This window comes from Petromyzon marinus, chromosome 32, assembly GCF_048934315.1.
Source record: "Petromyzon marinus isolate PM22_M1 ecotype Great Lakes invasive population chromosome 32, UKy_Petmar_22M1.pri1.0, whole genome shotgun sequence".
NCBI classification, from domain to species: Eukaryota; Metazoa; Chordata; class Hyperoartia; order Petromyzontiformes; family Petromyzontidae; genus Petromyzon; species Petromyzon marinus.
This window is the reverse complement of record NC_133698.1, coordinates 13,873,036-13,896,564: the sequence shown is the minus strand read 5'-3', so window position 1 is coordinate 13,896,564 and position 23,529 is coordinate 13,873,036. Positions and strand designations below refer to the sequence as shown.

The 23,529-nt window shown below is 55.6% G+C and overlaps 1 protein-coding gene across 5 annotated transcripts in view; it reads left to right on the top strand.

Annotated features, from left to right (window-relative positions):
* The window catches only part of TTC12 (tetratricopeptide repeat domain 12), a 237,655-nt gene that overhangs the window by 83,025 nt on the left and 131,101 nt on the right, over window positions 1–23,529 (top strand). For 4 of the 5 annotated variants that reach the window (XM_076071329.1, XM_076071331.1, XM_076071328.1 and 1 more), the window contains exons 14-16: window positions 10,880–10,966; window positions 15,421–15,493; window positions 22,822–22,965. In XM_076071329.1, the coding sequence (XP_075927444.1) occupies window positions 10,880–10,966; window positions 15,421–15,493; window positions 22,822–22,965 (304 nt within the window). The remainder of the gene's footprint in view (window positions 1–10,879; window positions 10,967–15,420; window positions 15,494–22,821; window positions 22,966–23,529) is intronic. The other variant, XM_076071332.1, reaches the window with a different exon arrangement.

Here is a 23,529-nt window from a genome sequence, read left to right as displayed (position 1 = left end):
CGGGCTGAGACTATCAACTCGCGACACTGAGTCCCCGGTGTCACCTCGGTGGCTGCTTGGGGCTGTTGCCCGCATTGGAGCCCAGCCACTTGGCAGGGCCGGCTCAGGAGCCTCCGAACTTTGAAGCGCCCCCCCCCCCCTCCCCCCTGTCGCTCGCCTCACCGGGCCCAGGCGAGCGTGGAGGCGCTCGAATGAGGCACGCGGCCGGAGAATTGTAGCGGTCATCCCTGGGGGGCGGCCTATCCATGCCCTTTGACCTCTATGGCCGTGTTCAACACGGCGGGCCCGTGGACTGTGGAGACACGTCGTGTGTCACTGTTCGTGTGTGACCCTGGTTATGTGGGCAGCGGTGGTGAAGCTGTTAGGGAACTGTGCTACGAACCAGGCGAACCGGGGTTCGATTCCCGCTCGCGGTCAACACCGGTGAGGGTTATCTGAACCAGTCCTGGCGCTCCCCCTAGGTCTACTCAGCCTCAAATTAGTACCTGGTGCGGTGAGTAAACATCGCCACTGGGGAGACAAAGGCGGTCGTGCGTGGTGTTGGCCAACCAACCCCTTCGTGTGCCGTGGCGGCCTTCATAGGTCCTCCTAACAGCACTTGCTCCGAAAGTCTGCTAAGGCTATACGGGGGGTCTTTGTCTCTGTCCCTGCTTATGTGTGTCCTGTACTTAGCGCACTGCGATCCGAACCTGGCAAACCGAGTTTGATCCCGCTCACGACCAATAACAGTGGCGAATATCCAAACCGGTCCTGGGACTCCCCTAGATCGACTCAGCCTTCAACGAGTACATGATGCAGTGTAAATATCAGCACTGGGAAGACAAAAGTGGCCGGGGGGCGTGGTACTGGTCAAAGCACCCCCTCGTGTGTGCTGCTCGTGAACAGCACTTGCCCCAACAGCCTGAAATAGACTATGCGTGGGATCTCTGTGTGCTTGTGTCCCGATATGCGCGCACGTGCATTCCCTTTTTGCGTGTGTGAGCGATTGCACGTTTTTGAACGTACATTTGAGACTCCCTGAATATCTTCTAAATCACTGTAATAGTCATGAAGTGGCGTCTTAGTTGGGCAGAGTGTGTGCCCAATTAGCACTGTAATTTAGAGAGAAATCATTTGTACAAATTTCGATATGAGATATAATTGCTCATAAAAAACCGCGGCTGTGCCGGGGCGAACGGAGACAAAATGTCTGAGCCATCCACGCAGTACTAATAATGATGATGATACCGTCATCACAATGCATAACACTGCGCCACCGCGGTGTTCGCTCGTCGAGGCGGCGAGGAGCCGTCGCGCTACCGACGTGTGCCCAAGCTCTGCGCTCCTCGCCATGTGAAGGCGTTATCAGCCACGTGTGCGAGCGGGTGTCCGTGCGCCTGCCCCGAGCGCCGCGCGGCTGCACGCATCTCGTCGAGGGAACGGGGAGAGGGGAGACGAAAGACTTCGGGGCCCAGGGAGAGCGGCAGGGAGAGGACGCAGGGAGAGTTCAAAGCCAAACGTGGTCGGTGGTGGTGGTGTCGGAGTTAAACGGAGATGGGGATAAAGAGACGGGGATGAGTGAGACACGACGATACAGGGATACAAGGAGATGAGTGGAGACAGAGTTACACGGAGAGACAGATCTAGCAACACAGGCGTACAGTGAGCGCCGGAGAGAAGACAATGTGAATAACGAGGGAGAGACACGGATGTCTAGCAGCGCAGACGAAGACACAGAGGCAGGGAGACACAGAGGCAGGGAGACACAGATAGGGACAGAAGCAGGGAGAGACAGAAGCAGAGAGACGGAGAGATGGAGAGACAGGGAGACAGAGAGACAGGGAGACAGAGACAGGGAGACAGAGCGAGCAGCCGGCTGAGGGACGGATGCCCCAGCACGCTACGTGTGCCGGGTCTCAATGCGACTCCTCCAGGGGTGGAGGGGGGGGGGCGCCACGGTCGAGCCCCCCCCCGCTGTGAGCCTCCTCCTGGTGGCCGGGTGCGGCATCACGCAGCGCGAGCGTGCGGCCACGAGGTGCTCGCACGCTCGCCCCAAGTCTCGAATCGTCTCGTCAGCTGGGACATGCGTGGCTCCTTAGACGGTCTCACTGAGTCTCTGTCTCTATTTGTCTCTCATTGTCTCACTTTGAGTCTCTAACTCATTGTCTCCCTGAGTCTCTGTCTCTATTTGTCTCTCATTGTCTCACTTTGAGTCTCTAACTCATTGTCTCTCTGAGTCTCTGTCTCTATTTGTCTCTCATTGTCTCACTTTGAGTCTCTAACTCATTGTCTCTCTGAGTCTCTGTCTCTATTTGTCTCTCATTGTCTCACTTTGAGTCTCTAACTCATTGTCTCTCTGAGTCTCTGTCTCTATTTGTCTCTCATTGTCTTTCTTTGAGTCTCTAACTCATTGTCTCCCTGAGTCTCTGTCTCTATTTGTCTCTCATTGTCTCACTTTGAGTCTCTAACTCATTGTCTCTCTGAGTCTCTGTCTCTATTTGTCTCTCATTGTCTTTCTTTGAGTCTCTAACTCATTGTCTCCCTGAGTCTCTGTCTCTATTTGTCTCTCATTGTCTCACTTTGAGTCTCTAACTCATTGTCTCCCTGAGTCTCTGTCTCTATTTGTCTCTCATTGTCTTTCTTTGAGTCTCTAACTCATTGTCTCTCTGAGTCTCTGTCTCTATTTGTCTCTCATTGTCTTTCTTTGAGTCTCTAACTCATTGTCTATCTGAGTCTCTGTCTCTATTTGTCTCTCATTGTCTTTCTTTGAGTCTCTAACTCATTGTCTCCCTGAGTCTCTGTCTCTATTTGTCTCTCATTGTCTCACTTTGAGTCTCTAACTCATTGTCTCCCTGAGTCTCTGTCTCTATTTGTCTCTCATTGTCTCACTTTGAGTCTCTAACTCATTGTCTCCCTGAGTCTCTGTCTCTATTTGTCTCTCATTGTCTCACTTTGAGTCTCTAACTCATTGTCTCTCTGAGTCTCTGTCTCTATTTGTCTCTCATTGTCTCACTTTGAGTCTCTAACTCATTGTCTCTCTGAGTCTCTGTCTCTATTTGTCTCTCATTGTCTCACTTTGAGTCTCTAACTCATTGTGTCTCTGAGTCTCTGTCTCTATTTGTCTCTCATTGTCTCACTTTGAGTCTCTAACTCATTGTGTCTCTGGGTCTCTGTCTCCATATGGCTGTCCATTGTCTCTCTGAGTAGTAACTCATTGTGTCTCTGGGTCTCTGTCTCCATATGGCTGTCCATTGTCTCTCTGAGTAGTAACTCATTGTGTCTCTGGGTCTCTGTCTCCATATGGCTGTCCATTGTCTCTCTGAGTAGTAACTCATTGTGTCTCTGGGTGTTTGTTTCAATTACTCTCCTTGCATCGCCATTACAGAGACGACGAAGCTCTAGGGCCGTGGCGTGGTGGCACAACGGTTAGCGCACCGCACCACGAACCCAGCCACATGAGTTCAACTCCCGGCCACGGTCGACATCAGTGGCAGGCGATATTCTGAACCGGTCCTGCCGTTTCCGCACCCCCCCCCCCACCCTCCTTCACCAACCCGCGTTGACCAGCGTGGTGAAGTAGGGTCAAACAACCCCGGTGAGCAACAACGAATCACGGCAACGTGCCAGACGGCCCCCGCTGGGAGCGCGCCGGGGTGCGCTCGCTCTGAGCAACGCGGCGGGGCCGCTCTTGAGAACGAGAGCGCTGCTCACGCGGTCTCTGGCGTGCTCCCCTCCTCCTGTGCCGTCGGGGAGCCTGAGGAGTCGGGGAGCCTGAGGAGTGGGGAGCCTGAGGAGTCGGGGAGCCTGAGGAGTCGGGGAGCCTGAGGAGTCGGGGAGCCTGAGGAGTCGGGGAGCCTGAGGAGTGGGGGAGCCTGAGGAGTGGGGGAGCCTGAGGAGTCGGGGAGCCTGAGGAGTCGGGGAGCCTGAGGAGTCGGGGAGCCTGAGGAGTCGGGGAGCCTGAGGAGTCGGGGAGCCTGAGGAGTCGGGGAGCCTGAGGAGTTGGGGAGCCTGAGGAGTCGGGTAGCCTGAGGAGTCGGGGAGCCTGAGGAGTCGGGGAGCCTAAGGAGTTGGGGAGCCTGAGGAGTCGGGGAGCCTGAGGAGTCGGGGAGCCTGAGGAGTTGGGGAGCCTGAGGAGTCGGGGAGCCTGAGGAGTCGGGGAGCCTGAGGAGTCGGGGAGCCTGAGGAGTGGGGGAGCCTGAGGAGTCGGGGAGCCTGAGGAGTGGGGGAGCCTGAGGAGTCGGGGAGCCTGAGGAGTCGGGGAGCCTGAGGAGTCGGGGAGCCTGAGGAGTCGGGGAGCCTGAGGAGTCGGGGAGCCTGAGGAGTCGGGGAGCCTGAGGAGTCGGGGAGCCTGAGGAGTTGGGGAGCCTGAGGAGTCGGGGAGCCTGAGGAGTCGGGGAGCCTGAGGAGTGGGGGAGCCTGAGGAGTGGGGGAGCCTGAGGAGTCGGGGAGCCTGAGGAGTCGGGGAGCCTGAGGAGTTGGGGAGCCTGAGGAGTCGGGGAGCCTGAGGAGTCGGGGAGCCTGAGGAGTTGGGGAGCCTGAGGAGTTGGGGAGCCTGAGGAGTCGGGGAGCCTGAGGAGTCGGGGAGCCTGAGGAGTCGGGGAGCCTGAGGAGTCGGGGAGCCTGAGGAGTCGGGGAGCCTGAGGAGTTGGGGAGCCTGAGGAGTCGGGGAGCCTGAGGAGTCCCCGATCCCAGCCAGCCCCCGCCTCACCCCACCCCGCCCCCCGTGTGCTGTCCCGAGCACCACGGGGGGGGGGGGGGGGGAGACGCGGCTCGTGCCGGGGGAGCTGTGCCGCGTACAGCTCTCAGATGTGTTGTCGAATGTTTCTGTCATCATCGTCGTCGTTGTTGTCGTTGTTGTTGTTTACGTCTTCACCGAGTCTCCCGACTCTCTCTCCGGAGGGTGCTGCCAAGTCTTCACAGCCGGGGTGGGGGGGGGGGGGGATGTTGCTGTGTGCGATGCCAGTGGAGTAATTTTTTGCGGAGTTTCGCTTTACCATTGGAACCGTGACGCCGGCACACACGATGGCCCACTCTTGCGAGCGACGTCACGGGATCTGTCAGCGTCCACTGCGAGCGAAGCAGACGACGCGTGGGTAGTATCTTTGCGGCAATTACTGCATCACCACGGTGCTAACCAGGGCTGCCGCTGGATCCGAACCGGGAAGCCGCTGCCGCGAGGCCGCAACGCAGCCGGTGACGCGGGGCCGGCAACCCGCGGCTCTCCGAGGACCGCTTCGTGACGCGTTGTTTGTGGAGGACCACCTTCTCGCGTGCACCGCACGGCCCATTGCGGCTCGTGAAAAATATCGAGAGTTTTTATTACCGAATTCTAAAACAAAAATGTCTCTTCTTGTGATTTTGGTTGGCGACCCCTGCCCTGACGAAGCGTCAAACCCACGCGGTGATTTCGCTTCAGTCTGAGAGCTCTCAGTCGTATGCGCCACCCACACCGTGCACACAGAATCTGAATATGTAGTTATACTGTAGGAATCAGATGAGCTATGAAGCTCTTTTTTACAGGCGTCCAGAGTACACAGTATACTCACACACACTGTACGTACAGAGTACACACTCTCAACACACAGTGCACACACACACACTAAGTGTACACGGCACACAGAGTACGTACAGAGTACACACTCTCAACACACAGTGTACGCACACACACTAAGTGTACCCGGCACACAGAGTATGTACAGAGTACACACTCTCAACACACAGTGCACACACACTAAGTGTACACGGCACACAGAGTACGTACAGAGTACACACTCTCAACACACAGTGCACGCACACACACTAAGTGTACACGGCACACAGAGTACGTACAGAGTACACACTCTCAACACACAGTGCACACACACACAATAAGTGTACACGGCACACACAGTACGTACAGAGTACACACTCTCAACACACAGTGCACACACACTAAGTGTACACGGCACACAGAGTACGTACAGAGTACACACTCTCAACACACAGTGCACGCACACACACTAAGTGTACACGGCACACAGAGTACGTACAGAGTACACACTCTCAACACACAGTGCACACACACACAATAAGTGTACACGGCACACACAGTACGTACAGAGTACACACTCTCAACACACAGTGCACACACACACACTAAGTGTACACGGCACACAGTACGTACAGAGTACACACTCTCAACACACAGTGCACACACACACTAAGTGTACACGGCACACAGAGTACGTACAGAGTACACACTCTCAACACACAGTGCACGCACACACACTAAGTGTACACGGCACACACAGTACGTACAGAGTACACACTCTCAACACACGGTGCACACACACACACTAAGTGTACACGGCACACAGTACGTACAGAGTACACACTCTCAACACACAGTGCACACACACACTAAGTGTACACGGCACACAGAGTACGTACAGAGTACACACTCTCAACACACAGTGCACGCACACACACTAAGTGTATACGGCACACAGAGTACGTACAGAGTACACACTCTCAACACACAGTGCACGCACACACACTAAGTGTACACGGCACACAGAGTACTACAGAGTACACACTCTCAACACACGGTGCACACACACACACACTAATTGTACACGGCACACAGAGTACGTACAGAGTACACACTCTCAACACACAGTGCACACACACACTAAGTGTACACGGCACACAGTACGTACAGAGTACACACTCTCAACACACGGTGCACACACACACACTAAGTGTACACGGCACACAGAGTACGTACAGAGTACACACTCTCAACACACAGTGTACGCACACACACTAAGTGTACCCGGCACACAGAGTACGTACAGAGTACACACTCTCAACACACAGTGCACACACACTAAGTGTACACGGCACACAGAGTACGTACAGAGTACACACTCTCAACACACAGTGCACGCACACACACTAAGTGTACACGGCACACAGAGTACGTACAGAGTACACACTCTCAACACACAGTGCACACACACAATAAGTGTACACGGCACACACAGTACGTACAGAGTACACACTCTCAACACACAGTGCACACACACTAAGTGTACACGGCACACAGAGTACGTACAGAGTACACACTCTCAACACACAGTGCACGCACACACACTAAGTGTACACGGCACACAGAGTACGTACAGAGTACACACTCTCAACACACAGTGCACACACACACAATAAGTGTACACGGCACACACAGTACGTACAGAGTACACACTCTCAACACACAGTGCACACACACACACTAAGTGTACACGGCACACAGTACGTACAGAGTACACACTCTCAACACACAGTGCACACACACACTAAGTGTACACGGCACACAGAGTACGTACAGAGTACACACTCTCAACACACAGTGCACGCACACACACTAAGTGTACACGGCACACACAGTACGTACAGAGTACACACTCTCAACACACGGTGCACACACACACACTAAGTGTACACGGCACACAGTACGTACAGAGTACACACTCTCAACACACAGTGCACACACACACTAAGTGTACACGGCACACAGAGTACGTACAGAGTACACACTCTCAACACACAGTGCACGCACACACACTAAGTGTATACGGCACACAGAGTACGTACAGAGTACACACTCTCAACACACAGTGCACGCACACACACTAAGTGTACACGGCACACAGAGTACTACAGAGTACACACTCTCAACACACGGTGCACACACACACACACTAATTGTACACGGCACACAGAGTACGTACAGAGTACACACTCTCAACACACAGTGCACACACACACACACTAAGTGTACACGGCACACAGTACGTACAGAGTACACACTCTCAACACACGGTGCACACACACACACTAAGTGTACACGGCACACAGAGTACGTACAGAGTACACACTCTCAACACACAGTGTACGCACACACACTAAGTGTACCCGGCACACAGAGTACGTACAGAGTACACACTCTCAACACACAGTGCACACACACTAAGTGTACACGGCACACAGAGTACGTACAGAGTACACACTCTCAACACACAGTGCACGCACACACACTAAGTGTACACGGCACACAGAGTACGTACAGAGTACACACTCTCAACACACAGTGCACACACACAATAAGTGTACACGGCACACACAGTACGTACAGAGTACACACTCTCAACACACAGTGCACACACACTAAGTGTACACGGCACACAGAGTACGTACAGAGTACACACTCTCAACACACAGTGCACGCACACACACTAAGTGTACACGGCACACACAGTACGTACAGAGTACACACTCTCAACACACAGTGCACACACACACAATAAGTGTACACGGCACACACAGTACGTACAGAGTACACACTCTCAACACACAGTGCACACACACACACTAAGTGTACACGGCACACAGTACGTACAGAGTACACACTCTCAACACACAGTGCACACACACACTAAGTGTACACGGCACACAGAGTACGTACAGAGTACACACTCTCAACACACAGTGCACGCACACACACTAAGTGTACACGGCACACACAGTACGTACAGAGTACACACTCTCAACACACGGTGCACACACACACACTAAGTGTACACGGCACACAGTACGTACAGAGTACACACTCTCAACACACAGTGCACACACACACTAAGTGTACACGGCACACAGAGTACGTACAGAGTACACACTCTCAACACACAGTGCACGCACACACACTAAGTGTATACGGCACACAGAGTACGTACAGAGTACACACTCTCAACACACAGTGCACGCACACACACTAAGTGTACACGGCACACAGAGTACTACAGAGTACACACTCTCAACACACGGTGCACACACACACACACTAATTGTACACGGCACACAGAGTACGTACAGAGTACACACTCTCAACACACAGTGCACACACACACACACTAAGTGTACACGGCACACAGTACGTACAGAGTACACACTCTCAACACACGGTGCACACACACACACTAAGTGTACACGGCACACAGAGTACGTACAGAGTACACACTCTCAACACACAGTGTACGCACACACACTAAGTGTACCCGGCACACAGAGTACGTACAGAGTACACACTCTCAACACACAGTGCACACACACTAAGTGTACACGGCACACAGAGTACGTACAGAGTACACACTCTCAACACACAGTGCACGCACACACACTAAGTGTACACGGCACACAGAGTACGTACAGAGTACACACTCTCAACACACAGTGCACACACACAATAAGTGTACACGGCACACACAGTACGTACAGAGTACACACTCTCAACACACAGTGCACACACACTAAGTGTACACGGCACACAGAGTACGTACAGAGTACACACTCTCAACACACAGTGCACGCACACACACTAAGTGTACACGGCACACACAGTACGTACAGAGTACACACTCTCAACACACAGTGCACACACACACAATAAGTGTACACGGCACACACAGTACGTACAGAGTACACACTCTCAACACACAGTGCACACACACACACTAAGTGTACACGGCACACAGTACGTACAGAGTACACACTCTCAACACACAGTGCACACACACACTAAGTGTACACGGCACACAGAGTACGTACAGAGTACACACTCTCAACACACAGTGCACGCACACACACTAAGTGTACACGGCACACACAGTACGTACAGAGTACACACTCTCAACACACGGTGCACACACACACACTAAGTGTACACGGCACACAGTACGTACAGAGTACACACTCTCAACACACAGTGCACACACACACTAAGTGTACACGGCACACAGAGTACGTACAGAGTACACACTCTCAACACAGTGCACGCACACACACTAAGTGTATACGGCACACAGAGTACGTACAGAGTACACACTCTTAACACACAGTGCACGCACACACACTAAGTGTACACGGCACACAGAGTACGTACAGAGTACACACTCTCAACACACAGTGCACACACACTAAGTGTACACGGCACACAGAGTACGTACATAGTACACACTCTCAACACACAGTGCACACACACACACTAAGTGTACACGGCACACAGAGTACGTACAGAGTACACACTCTCAACACACAGTGCACGCACACACACTAAGTGTACACGGCACACAGAGTACTACAGAGTACACACTCTCAACACACGGTGCACACACACACACACTAATTGTACACGGCACACAGAGTACGTACAGAGTACACACTCTCAACACACAGTGCACACACACACACTAAGTGTACACGGCACACAGTACGTACAGAGTACACACTCTCAACATACGGTGCACACACACACACTAAGTGTACACGGCACACAGTACGTACAGAGTACACACTCTCAACACACAGTGCACACACACACACACTAAGTGTACACGGCACACAGAGTACGTACAGAGTACACACTCTCAACACACAGTGCACACACTAAGTGTACACGGCACACAGTACGTACAGAGTACACACTCTCAACACACAGTGCACACACACACACTAAGTGCACACGGCACACAGTACGTACAGAGTACACACTCTCAACACACAGTGCACACACACACTAAGTGTACACGGCACATACACTCAATTCTCGCGCCCTAAACAGACAGAGGCGGTGTTGCATCTCGGCCTCCAACTGCAGTGGACAGCGTTAGAAACAACAAAAGCGATACAACGAAGCCCCCCCTCACCTCGTGCTCCACCCCTCCCCTCCGTGCCCCCCTCCCCTCTGTGCCCCCCTCCCCTCCGTGCTCCACCCCTCACCCCGTGCTCCACCCCTCACCCCGTGCTCCACCCCTCACCCCGTGCCCCCTTCCCCTCCGTGCTCCACCCCTCACCCCGTGCCCGCCAGGCTGCTGAGCGCGCTGGCGAGCACGCTGCCGAGCGTACCGGCCTCCCTGCCCCTCGACGTCATCACGCAGCTCGGCACGCACCCACGGTAACGCACCCACGGTAACGCACCCACGGTAACGCACCCACGGCAACGCACCCACGGTAACGCACCCACGGTAACGCACCCACGGTAACGCACCCATTGTAACGCACGCACGGTAACGCACCCACGGTAACGCACCCACGGTAACGCACTGTAACGCACGCACTGTAACGCATCCATGGTAACGCACCCACGGTAACGCACGCCGAGACACTCACCGCCGTCATCATCAGCAGCCGTGATCGATTCACTGCTGGATGACAACTTCCACAAGCCGTTGCTACCTGTTCACGATGTCCCGCGAAGCACCAATCCAGCTGGTGGTGCGGAGACGTTCAAGCCGTCAAACGTCCCGGGGTGGCTGGGTGTCAGAAGAAAGTCTGTCTCTATACCCCCCACCCCCCCCCCCCCCTTCACAATCAATTGCGAAAATTGGGATTTTGACCCCGGTCAAAAATATATTACCCGAGTTGAACGGTGGAACAGCGATTAGCGCGCTGCGCTATTCACTGACTGGCAGCTCGCGCCGTCTCTGCTATGATCATTTGAGGTGCGTTGCTTAAAGCAGGGGTGGAGGACCGTTTATCTACTCACGGTCAAACGAGACTTTCAAGTAGCACGAGGAGTGAGCCACACACCGTAGTGATTCAGGGCGCTCAAATTAGAAACGGCGTTTTTGCCAGGTCGAAATTTTGTTGCCCTCTTGGTACCCGAATAGTGCGGCTGAGATGCTCGCAGTGACGGATGAACATCGTGAGGGCCCTTTATTAAAAGGGCCGCATGCGAATTCAGGGCCCGTGTCCAGCCCACGGGCCATGCGCTCCCTGATGCAGAGCGATGGGCCCGGCCTCCGCATCATCGCGCCACCACTTCCGCTTCCACCGTAAACCAAACCCAGACAACTAAAGTCAACCCTCTCGGTCTGTTATCAAAGCCGTGCGGCCTGCTGCGATCAAGTTCAACTAAACACCGGCGGTGCCAGATCTCGGCGCAAATCAACGCCTGCTGCCATCCAAACAAAGATGCTACGGGTGCCAATCCCTGAACTGGTCCGGTCCACAACCGACAGGTATCGACCTCACCTCTGGAAGGTTGTGTCAGGGGTGGCTGTTGGTCGAGATAAAGTGGCCCGGCACAGGCTGCTGGCTATGGTAAGGATGGCAGCTGTCGTGACAGTGGGTGGGGCGGGGGGGGGGGGTAGTGGCTAGTCCCTGGGGTGGGTTGGCCTGCACCAGGCTATGCCAACGATGACAGCTGCGATAGAGCGGCGCGCTGTACCGGTGCAGGATGTGGCCAGCGACGAGCGGAGCGAGTGCAGGGGGTTGCGGTAAGGGGCAGGCGTGGCCGCCGTGGGCTCTCGGGCCGTAGAGGCGCTGCCGTCAATTTGAAACGAGGCCACGGGGATAATAACGGCGGTGACCCTCGGGCTTCTGAACTGCGACCTCGTCCTGCGCCCTCCGCACGGCGGGGCGCAGGTAATGAACGGTTCCCCTCGGATCCCTTCGGCTCGCCTCGGCGCGACCGCATCGGCCAGCGAGCATGGAGAGAGAAGAGAAAAAAAACCCCAAACCTAATACGCGTGCCCGGATTGTAGTAATACAAAATCAAACTTCCGCGATGCTCAATATATTATTTAAGTGCATTAAATCTGAACACAAATGCAATTGTATGCGCAGATGTGTTTTTCAAGAGCTCGTGTTATGCAAAAGAGGTGGCGGGGGTGGGGGCTAATGGTTCTTCGGTGGCCAAATTGTTGAATGTTAATTTTGTAAATCCCCGTGGCACGGGGCCTCGGAAGAGGCCGAGCCATGAGAACAGACGGCATTAGAGCCCCGCGGATCCCTGCTGCTGAATAAAACACGCGCTGTTCAAAGCGACCCGCGCAACGCACGCACGCTCATACATTTTTCACTGCATTTTAAATGCGATCCCTCCACTTTATTATAAACGCCGCGAATTGTCAACTTCAATTTAGCCGGGTTCAAGCGCAGAAGCAGCAGTAGTAGCAGCTGTAGCAGCTGTAGCAGCAGCAACAGCAGCGGTAGCAGCCGAGGTTTGCGCTGACTTTAGCGAGAAGTCCGGGGTGGGGGAAGTGTGGGGAAGGGATTCAGCAGCCCCCCCCCGCCGCCGCCCCCCACAGCTTCGACGTGAATCAAAAGTGAATTGACGCTGCGTCTGCGAGGGCAGCCGCTGCTGCTGTTGTGTTGTTTAAGTATACGCCGTACCGAGTCGGCGTTGAGCGCAGAGAGGGGACCGGCGTGGCGTGGCGGGGGGGTCTTAGAGACAAACTAACCAGACAGGGGAAGACAACAACAACATATGCAGGAAAGTTGTTGTTGCTACGCTGGCTTTGCCCAGGGAAGCCTCACCGAGTCTCAAGGGCCCTGTTCAAGGAGGGTCCTGCCACGCGTGGTTCCCCGCGTGGGGTATTTGCGGTGCCAGTTTTTTTTGTTTTTTTGTCTCCCAAGTGTGGACCGCGACGCCGGCTCGCAATGGCCTCCACGCCGCTCCAATTCCGTCGTTAACATCACCTGCAAAACGGATGGCGCCTAGTATTGTATGGTCACTACCACGGTGTTAATACCACAGTGTTCACCAGCGCGGACTTCTGGATTCGAACTACGGACTTCTGCCACAAGCTACCGCTATGCCACATCGTCGTTATGCCGCGTCCTCATTCTGCGTCGTTATTCTACGGGCGCCGATCGTGCAGGGGTCGACTTCTGGAGCTGCCCTCCCAGGAGTTTCCCGCTCCAGAAGCTGCTGCACGCAAGCCCCCTGAGCCCGACCACGACTCTCGACACAGCGCGTGCCCCTCTCTTCCCCGGGCCCCTGCCCTCCGATCGGCGGTCTGGGAGCGTGGCGGCCTCGAGGAAACGCGCAAGGCCCCGCGCAATAAACAATATGGCCACGCGGGCGTTCGTGCGTAATATATATCCGAGTGTGTGTGTCAGTGTCTAGCGGGGAGCGGTAGTGTAGCGGTTAAGCGCGCTCAGCAACGAACCCGGCCACCCGCGTTCCTTTCCCGCTCACGGCCACCAACGCCAGTGACGGTTATCTGAATCGGTCCTGGGCCTCCCCTAGGTCGACTCAGCCTCAAATTAATAACTGGTGAGGTGTGTGAACGTTGCCACTGGGAAGACAAAGGCGGTCGAGCGTGGTGCTGGCAACCCGCCTCTCGTGTGCCGTGCCACTCTTTGTAGGATCTCCATAACAGCACTTGTGCCGACAGTCTGTTAAGGCTATACGGGAGGGTCTTTGTGTACTGTATGTAAATATTTGAGCGTGTCAGGTGAGGACCCCGGTGGGATTTTGTAAACAATTAGGAAGCGTTCGTTCGTTCCCCGTCGTCACGGCTGCGCGACTTTGACGTCTCCGCTTAGAAACGTGAAGAGCACCAACGCGGGCGGCGGTGCTTCCAGACGTTGTATCCTCGCTAAATAACAACAACAACAAACGCCAAGTAAAAGCACGCGCACGGCAACGCGCCGCGGTGTTCCCGAGGGGAGGGGAGGGGTGGTGGGCAGGGGAGGGGAGGGTGGTGGGCAGGGGAGGGGAGGGTGGTGGGCAGGGGAGGGGAGGGTGGTGGGCAGGGGAGGTGGTGGGCAGGGGAGGGGAGGGTGGTGGGCAGGGGAGGGGAGGGTGGTGGGCAGGGGAGGGGAGGGTGGCGGGGAGGGGAGGGGAGGCGCGACGCGGTGATTTTTGGCACCCGCTGAGCGGCTCCGCTAACGGGCGCCGCTCGTTACCCCGCCGCGCGCCCGAGGCCACCTTGACGGCTTTCGTGCCGCGCTCGTCGGCGCTACAAGCCGGCCGTCTCATCGGTGCTGGGCGTCCGGGGAGCGGCGGGGGGGGGTGGAGTGAGGGCGGCTCCTGTGAACCGTGCGGTCATCGCTCACTCTCCTCGCTCGCTCGCTCGCTCACCGAATTGTTCATTCAGAAACGCTGCTGCTCGCTCAACCATTGAGTCAACCACCCACCTACCTACCCACCTACCCGATCTGTCACCCACTCGCCCATAAACTCACTCATTGTATTATTTGCTCAGTAACTGAATTGCTCACTCACGCATATGTATTCGCTCACCCAACCGCTCACCCAATAACTCACTCACTTGCTTACTCAGTCAAAATTTCACTCTCTCACTTATTCAATTACCCAGAATCTCCCTCACTCACCCGCCCACTCACCCATCCAATTTTCTCTCTTACTCGCTTATTCATTCACTCAGCAGCCCACTCACTCGCCCTCTAACTCACTCCCCCACAAACTCCCCCACACCGACTCGCTTAGCCACTCACCCACCCGCAAATTTACTCACCTATACTCACTCACCCAGTCACTCATTCACTCACTCGCAAACGTACCTGCTCACCCACCCACCTATTTAACCAGCTGCTCACTCACTAACTCACCCAGCCACTCCCTAGCTCGCTCACCCACTGCCTGTCGCCCCGTAGATTCAGGCGCTGGCTGTGGGAGGACGAGGGCCGGGCCCTGGCCACGCTGCTCGCTCCGCTGGAGCGCTGCCTGGTGAGGATCCGCACGGTCCCGTTCAATGCTTGTTCCCTGAACCTCACAATCATGCTTAACAGCGTCATCATCATCATCATCTGTTGCTTGCATTTACTTGGCACCTTGGCTAGAGGCCTAAGCAACTCAAGGCACCTTTAATCGCCATCTCATCTCAAACATCCAAGGGGCACCCCCGGTTGCAGCTGTCCCTGTGCGGCAAAGGTGACTCGGCGCCTGGGCCTGCGAGCCGGCATCTGCCAGTAGGTGGTGATGCTCGCCGCCGCCGCTGTGTGCGTGCGTGCGATCCCAAGGGAGCGATGTGCGGTGTCATTTTAATCCGATTTGGCAAATTTGCACCGCGACGTGGACACGCGATGATGGCCTCCTGCTCCTCGTTTCGACGTCGCGGGGATCTTTAACGTCCGCCGTGAGCGAAGCGCGCGGGGCGTGGTAGTGCACGGTCCATACCGCACACGCCGCAGTGGTAACCAGGGCGGCCTGCCGGATTCAAATCACGCGAACCTCCGCACCGTGCGGCGACCGCGCTGCGGCCGGCGTTTCCCACTGCAGAGTGGGGACGACGCCTCGCGGTGCCACCGTCATCGCGCTTTCTCCGCCGCGTCTTCACGTGCTTTCTCGTAGCGCCCTATCGTCGCGACCCCAACGAGACGGCGCAAGGACGCGGCAAAGCTGGGCACGCCGCTCCAGCGAGTGAGCCTCCTCCCTCCGCCGGGCGCCAGACAATCCCTCCCCTCTCCTCCCCCTTCATCGCCGGCCGCGGTATCGCGTGATACGGGCCGCGGAGCGAGTAAAGTGGGCCCTCCTCGTGATCACAGAGGCCACCCGGAATTGTCGCGGTAAATACTAAATCACACGTTCTCCACGGACGAAATGAATGCATTCACATTCACCCTCGCGTGCTGCAGTGCCTTCTAACTCACCATTTCCTGCCACTCCGCCTCCTCCTGCTGCTGCTGCCGCTCTTCAGTGATCGCACCCCGCCACGCTAATGGGTTCGACCGGAGCGCCAGCCCCGCACGCGCGCCCTGCGGCCGCGACGGCGGTGACCGCGCTGCTCGCCTCTCTCCCGCGCGGTGTGGGGCGGTTGCTGCTCGTGCCACCCGAGAAGTGATACAACATTGAGCGCCGGGCTATTATCCCGATTACTTAAGTAATCGACTACCCGACAGACTGTCAGTTAGATTCCTCTAGTAATCGGATACATGCGTGTAAGCAGTTGGGAGGGGGGATGTCTCGCCTCTGTGTTTCGCCAAGTGTGCCGCTGGACTGGAGGTGATGGGCGGTGCTCGGTGATGCCATCGGCATCGTCAGCCATGTCACGATGGCCGTTGGCTGTAGGGGGTTTCCCGCCTTCATGAGTTCGTAGGATGTGGGGCAGCTGCCGTTATTTAAAGGGGCCCTGAGTAATCGAACACACAGCAAGGAATGGATTACTATTTTAAATTGATTAGTCGCCCTAACAAACGAATTGACCGAGCTAAAAAAGAACTCGTGACACGGCTAAGGGTGAGGCTGTGCCTAGGTCACGGCTGGGTCGTCGGTCACAGGTCATAGGGTCAGGTTTTTATCCCAATTATATGCTGGTTGTGCAATCAGCACGGTGTCGCGAGGAGAGGAGATTTCTCATTGGGAACTCTCAAAGCAAGCAGCGCACCGCCTTGCCGTTGGAGAATTTTCCTGAATGGAGACCTCACAGATCATGTCATGCCATGGCAACGAGTTTTTTGTCCCATGGGAATGAAACTCACATAATTGAATTATAAGAAGTGAAACATGCCGACATAATTGTGAGCAGGGTTGAGTTCCATCAGCCTACTACGCCTGAGAGCTCGGCTTCATCACAGGCCACTGGGACCTCGATTCAAACCCAGGTCACAGCCGTTGGTGGCCGAGCGCTCCGACACGGTGTTAGCCCCCCGGAGAAAGCGACACCAGCCAGGCCCGGGGCTGTCTCAGTGGTGGTGCTCTGTAGTGTGTCCCACTGCTCACCAGTACTGGCAAGAAAACTGTTTTGTTTTTGCTGGCAAACATGGTTAGGATTGGTTATGGTTAGTTAGGATTCGTTTGGGTCGGTTCGGGTTCGTTATGTTAGGGTTAGATAAGGTAATTTAGGTTATACTATGGTTAGTTCTGGTGAGGAAGGGTTAGTTATGGTTAGTTACTGCTCCAGAAAGGTTAAAGAAAAACCTATTGCTTTTCACAAAGTTAGGACAGAGAAACGCTATGAAAAAGTCAAACTCTGCTGAAATGAAACAGCGCAGACCGCTTCTCAAACACGTTTGAAAAGCGGTCTCAGAGCCAGGATTTTATTTGAAAATGCACGGATATTAAACTTATATCCAGAGCAAGATTGCTTTGGGAGAATAAAAATACCGAGGTGTGAATATTCGGGATGGGGAGTCGTTTTCCCCGTCGGCTTCTGGTATGAATAAAAAACATTCTGCGGGAAGATAAAGCCTCTGGCACCGGCTGAGTGTTGTCGTGCCCCCACATGGAACCACCACCCCGCAACACCCGAAAGTTACCTCGGGGTCAGGTAATGTCGGTCGCAGAGGTCAAGTTATTTAGTCGTGGGTCACCGGGAAGATTAATTCCGCCCGAACATCGCGTGACACGTGCCGGTGTGCGCGGCCACGTGGCGTTACCGCCTCTCCCCGATCAGTCACACGGTGCGGTGGAGCAGATGACACGAGGTCATCGCTCGGATGGTGATACAAGCACCAAATTGGGGACGGGTCATCTTACGAGTGTCACTAAACAAGAAACTTTTATGTGTAGGTGGGTAACATTTTTGTTCCGAGATGATCCACCATTGTGAACGTCTCTGGAAGGTTCCATGCTCGCAACACAATTTCAACGATTCATGTGAGTGCGAGAGAGAGAGAGAAGAAAAAAGGCACGAATCTGCTCGGCTATGAACCGCGCTGATGACCGCCGCTGGCTGACGCACTTCACTCGCAGCAGCATGATCGTGGCGCTCCGAGTTGATTTGCGGCCTGATTGCAATCATTGGGCAGTGCCTCCGCGGCGGGACGGGGCTCGTCTTGCCGGTGTTGTTCTCCCGCGAGTGCCCCGGTTCCGATCGAAGTCTCGTTATCATCGCCAACGGCGCTCGCCCGCTTCTGAGTGATGCGCGTGCGTTAAAGGTGGCCACCTGTGCCGGGTTTGACCCCGGTACGGCCCGTGAACTTGGCGTCTGTGTTCGGGGCGCCGGCAGCAGCAGAAATGCATTCGTACCGATATCTGGTAGCGCTACTGCTGTGTTGAACTCTGTTACTGGACACTGCACCGCTTGGAAGGACCGTGCGCAGGCTGCGGGCAAGGTGGCAGTCCCGTGTGGAACGTCTCCTCCACACTTGACGCTTCATCGCCATCACACGCTGCGCCTTCCTCATGCCGCCGGCGTCGCCGCGATCTGTGCCCACGCGCGTGCAAGATGTCTGTGCGATTTAAAGGGGCAAGCCGGTTTCTCGGATCATATGGACGTACACCCGAGATGATGACTACTCAAACAACGGAGTGATGTAATCGTGGAACAGCTGCATTTAATAACGGAATAATGAATGAAGGGAGGGCTCTCCGACAATGTAAGGTGGCTGGGCCAGAGAGCTGCGAGCTCGAGGAGGGTGGCTGAGCCTGCCGCCTTGGGCGCAGCGGGTGGCTTACTGATATATTTTTAACTGCTTTAAGGATAACGTTGACATTATTTTAATTAAAAAAAATAGATGATGGGCACTGAACCCGCTGTGGCCGCTATTAGCGAGCATGGCTCAAGCGGGAGTGGGTGGTCAACACCACGCCGGGCCGCCTTTGTCTGCTTCGTGACGACGCTTACGCACCGCACCAGGTGCTCATTTGAGGCCGAGTCGACATAGGGGAGACCCAGGACCGATGTAAATAATCGCCACCGGTGTTGGCCGTGAGCGGGAATCGATCTCGGGTCGCCAGGTTCGTAGTGCCGTGCGCTAACCGCTGCGCCACCGCCCCCCACACACACAGGCCGCCCCATGGTGATGACCAAGCAGACCCATCCACCGCACACACGTGCATCACCACGACCATCATCCGCTGAGTACACTGCGATTATAATCACTGCACCGACCTTTCGTCTGGTAGTGTGGTTTTCATCCGTGGTGGTGGTGGCGTGTTCCTGCAGGGATCCCAGTGAGTGGGAGTGCGGGTGTTGTGTTGTTGGTGAGCGGTGGTGCGGGTGTTGTGTTGTTGGTGAGTGGTGGTGCGGGTGTTGTGTTGTTGACGGTGGTTGTGAGTAGTGGTAGTGTGGTGGTCTTGCGGTTGTTGCATTGCCGAGGCCGGTAGTGCGCACTGTGGCACGGAGTGACCCAACATCCACACACCCCCACGCTCTGCTCCCTGCAGTTAATAACCGGTTGGGCACGGCTCCCTTCATGGAACATCCATCACGGGAGGGCGTGTGTGCATGTGTGTGTGCGAGATGCTCGCTGACAGCACTTGCCCCAACAATTTGTTTCAGGCTACACGGGGGATCTTTATCTGGGGGGGGGGGGGGGGGGCGGTAGCGTAGTGGCTTGCGCTATGAACCTAGCGACCCGAGTTCGATTGCCGCCCAAGTGGTGTTGGCCACCCACCCCATCGTCTGCCCGTTCGGGGTCTTCATCGGTGTAACTCGCGAACGGCACTTACCCCAACCGTGCTAAAGGCTATACGGGTATCTTTGCCTTTGTGCGGTTGTATTATTGCTTGGACGTCGGATATGCAAACGCATGCCTTCGCTGTTCTCGCTTTGTGCTTTCTCAAAATTGCAGCTCTCGTGTTTCCCGCTGTCAATCGCGTGTGTTTACTTTCGTGTCCGCGTGTCTGACCGCGTGTCCGCGTGCTGTGGTGTGACTAGCTCCATCTCATTAGCCGCCGCCACGCGGACTTGTGGGAATGGATGCCCCGTCTCAGTACACTTACAGTAGACTCGCGCATCATTAGCGTGTTTAATTAGACTCCACTTGTGATTAATACGCTTGTAACAAGTTTTATGATGACCCTGACAGAATTCCTTACCCTCTGTGCCTGTCACGTGTAGCCGCCTCCTCCCATGCTCCGCGGCATCTTCCTCCTGCTCCTCCCTCTCTTCCCCCCCTATCCCCTTGATGAATTATTCATCTCTCCAACTCCTTCTAGCCTCTTCCGCCCTGCCTATTTCCCCCCTCTCCTCTCTCGTCATCCTCGTATTCTTGTCCACCTCCTCCCCACATTCATCGTATCCCCCTCCCTCTCTCCCCCTCCACGGCCGTGCTAGATTGCCTGCCCAATGACCCCGCGGTCCCGTCTGCTCCACGTGCGTGCGTTTCTATCTCTGGGACCCCATGCGGCGCTCCTGTCGCCGCGGGTTTTGCTGTAAGCGCCGCCCGCTCCCTTGCCGTCGAACGCGGCGCGGCGCCTCACTTCCCCTTTAATTGTAATACAGCGGGCTTCAAAACAATGTGAACACTTCGGTGAATTTGCCACAACACCACCAGAAGTGTGCTGCTGCCTCCGGGCTCTGGAGGTCACCTGGAGAAGATTCCAGGACCACGTGTCGACAACGATGGCGAACAAGTGGGAGAGACTCTTTGACTTTTTCTGAAGCTATTAACAAACATTTGTGAGCATGTTCCAGTGGATTATTCGTTCTTTTCTCATTAACAACGAGAGCCCCGTATAAGTGTTAACATTGTCTTGAAGCGCCCTGTACATACGACTGCTCGATATGATGTTGACGATCGTAATCGCAACCACGAGTTGGCGGCCCTCTCGGCTCTCTGCGCCGCAGGTGAGGGCGGTGTTTTACAGTCTCGGTGTGAGCTGCCCTGGTTTGAAGCGTGGATTTCCTGCGTTTAAAGTCAATTACGGCGTGGGAGGTTGAGTCTCTAGTGGTGGTGGAGTGGTGGGGGTGGAGGTTGGGGGGGAGGGTGGGTGGGCGAAGCGTTGCCGACTGAGGTGGTGCCGCCGCTGGCTCGTTTGTGACGTTGTGCGAACGCGTGCGGAGGACGGTGGCAGCCGACGCGCCTCTCCCACTCGCCCTCGAGTCGTGCCGCGCGTCGTTCGGAACGATGGCCGGCGGTCGAGACCAACGACGGGGCGGCAGCCCAAAGGAGGGAGCGATGGAATCGGGCTCCTGCGCAGGAGCGAGAGATTAATTCGTTGGTTTAACACGTAGACTAACCAAAAACCTTTATTATGAATAATATTGGTCGCGAAAGCCTACGTGTTAAACTGACGTAGACTTTCGCGACCAATATTATTCATAATAACCCAAAAACCTTTATTATGAATGAAATCGTTGCTTCGCGAGACCGTGCGATAGATGGCGACGCCTGGGGGGGGGGAGGGGAGGCTTTCACCCTGTCCCGTGGAGGACTGGCTGTCACATGCCGACAATGTCGAGCGACCCACTCGGTAACGGGGGGGGGGGGTAGAGACGTGGAAGGGGTGGGATGGGCCGTGTGCTTTTTGCGGAGGTGACGTGATTTGAATTTGTCGTGATGGGCCCCCGCATCAGGGGGGGGAGCGGGTGTTTGGCCGTGTCCATTCACGAGTTGTTTTGTCCGTGGGAGGAAGCCAGAGAGTGCCTACATGAAGTCCACGCATGCAACGGCACGGCACTCAAAAGGCCGTGCGAAATTGATATATAATTGTTTGTTCGTCCAAGGACACTTAAGGAAGACCACAAACCCCGGAACCAATCGCGAGCAAGCACGCGGCGCTGCTCGCACGGCAGCACAAATTCCCAGTCGCCTACATCTCGAGCGAGATTGGAAATATTTCCGAAGAAAATGAAAAATTGTTTATTACAAAGGACTCTCTCGTAACGGCGCGAATCAGCACGATTAGCACGCGCGCGTTGTAATGTGCGCGCGTGCGTGTGCCCGGGTAGAAAGAAGTGAGTCGTGGAGCGATTAACGCGCCGCGCTTCGAACCCGGCCACCCGAGTTCGATTCCTGCTCAGGGCCACCAACACCAGTGACAAATATTTGAACCGGTACTGGACATTTTGAGTCAAATGACTACCTGGTGCGCTGTGTGAATATCGCCACGAGAGAGACAAAGGCGGCCGCACGTGGTGCTGGCCCACCCACCCCATCGCGTGCCGTCCCGGCCTCCATAGGTGCTCGCTAACAGCACTTGTCCTTACGGACTGTTGAAGCTACACGCGAGGGTGGGGATCTCTGTCTTTGTGGGAGCGAGTTCGCGCGTATTGCGGGAACGGAGGCTCCCTTCAATGGGGCCGGCGTCGCCAGCTTGTGCAGCCCTTGCCGTTGGCGGCACGGGCGCGATCGCTCTGCTCCAACGGTGTCCGCGTGTCTCCCCCGCAGGCCCGCGGCGAGCCCACGCGCCCCGACGCGGAGCACCTCGCGCCGTGCATCGCGGCGCTCGCCACCCTGGCGAGCTACGGAGGAGCAGTGCGGGCAGCCCTGGCGGCTCGCCACGAGCTCTGGGACGCGTGCCTGGGCATTGCGGTGAGGGGGGGGGGGGAGCTGGCTGGCTCGCTCAGCGCGGTCGTGTTCTTTCGGAAATCAGCGGAGGAAATGTTCGTCAATGGGGCCCGATTGCTCGGGGCTCTTGGGGTGGGCACTGCCCCACCAAATGTCTCTCAAGGCCACCCAAGGTAATTCTGATGAGCTGTAGACGACCAGACTAAAGGAAGTAACTCCATGAGACCCACAGACTCGGACGCGGCTACAACTGAGACTGCGATGCATTACGTTGTTGTTTGACGAATTTAGTTTTAGTTGATTGTTTGTTTCTGTTCACCCAGGGCTAGGATACAATCCCCGTTAGGGGTGGGGGTTGAGGGGCTAAAGGCGGATACGGAAAAACGAGAACACGGACATCCGAGATTGTAACAGCGAAGCAATGTGAGCGGGGAAATCCACCACAGCATCAGTAGATAGCCATTGAGACAGCACTGGGGAGTGCCTCTAGCACGGGGCAGCACAGCAGTTGGAATAGAAGTCGCTGGACTTCATAGGTGCTGGCTAACAGCACTCGCCCCAACAGCCTGCGAATGGCTAAACAGGGTG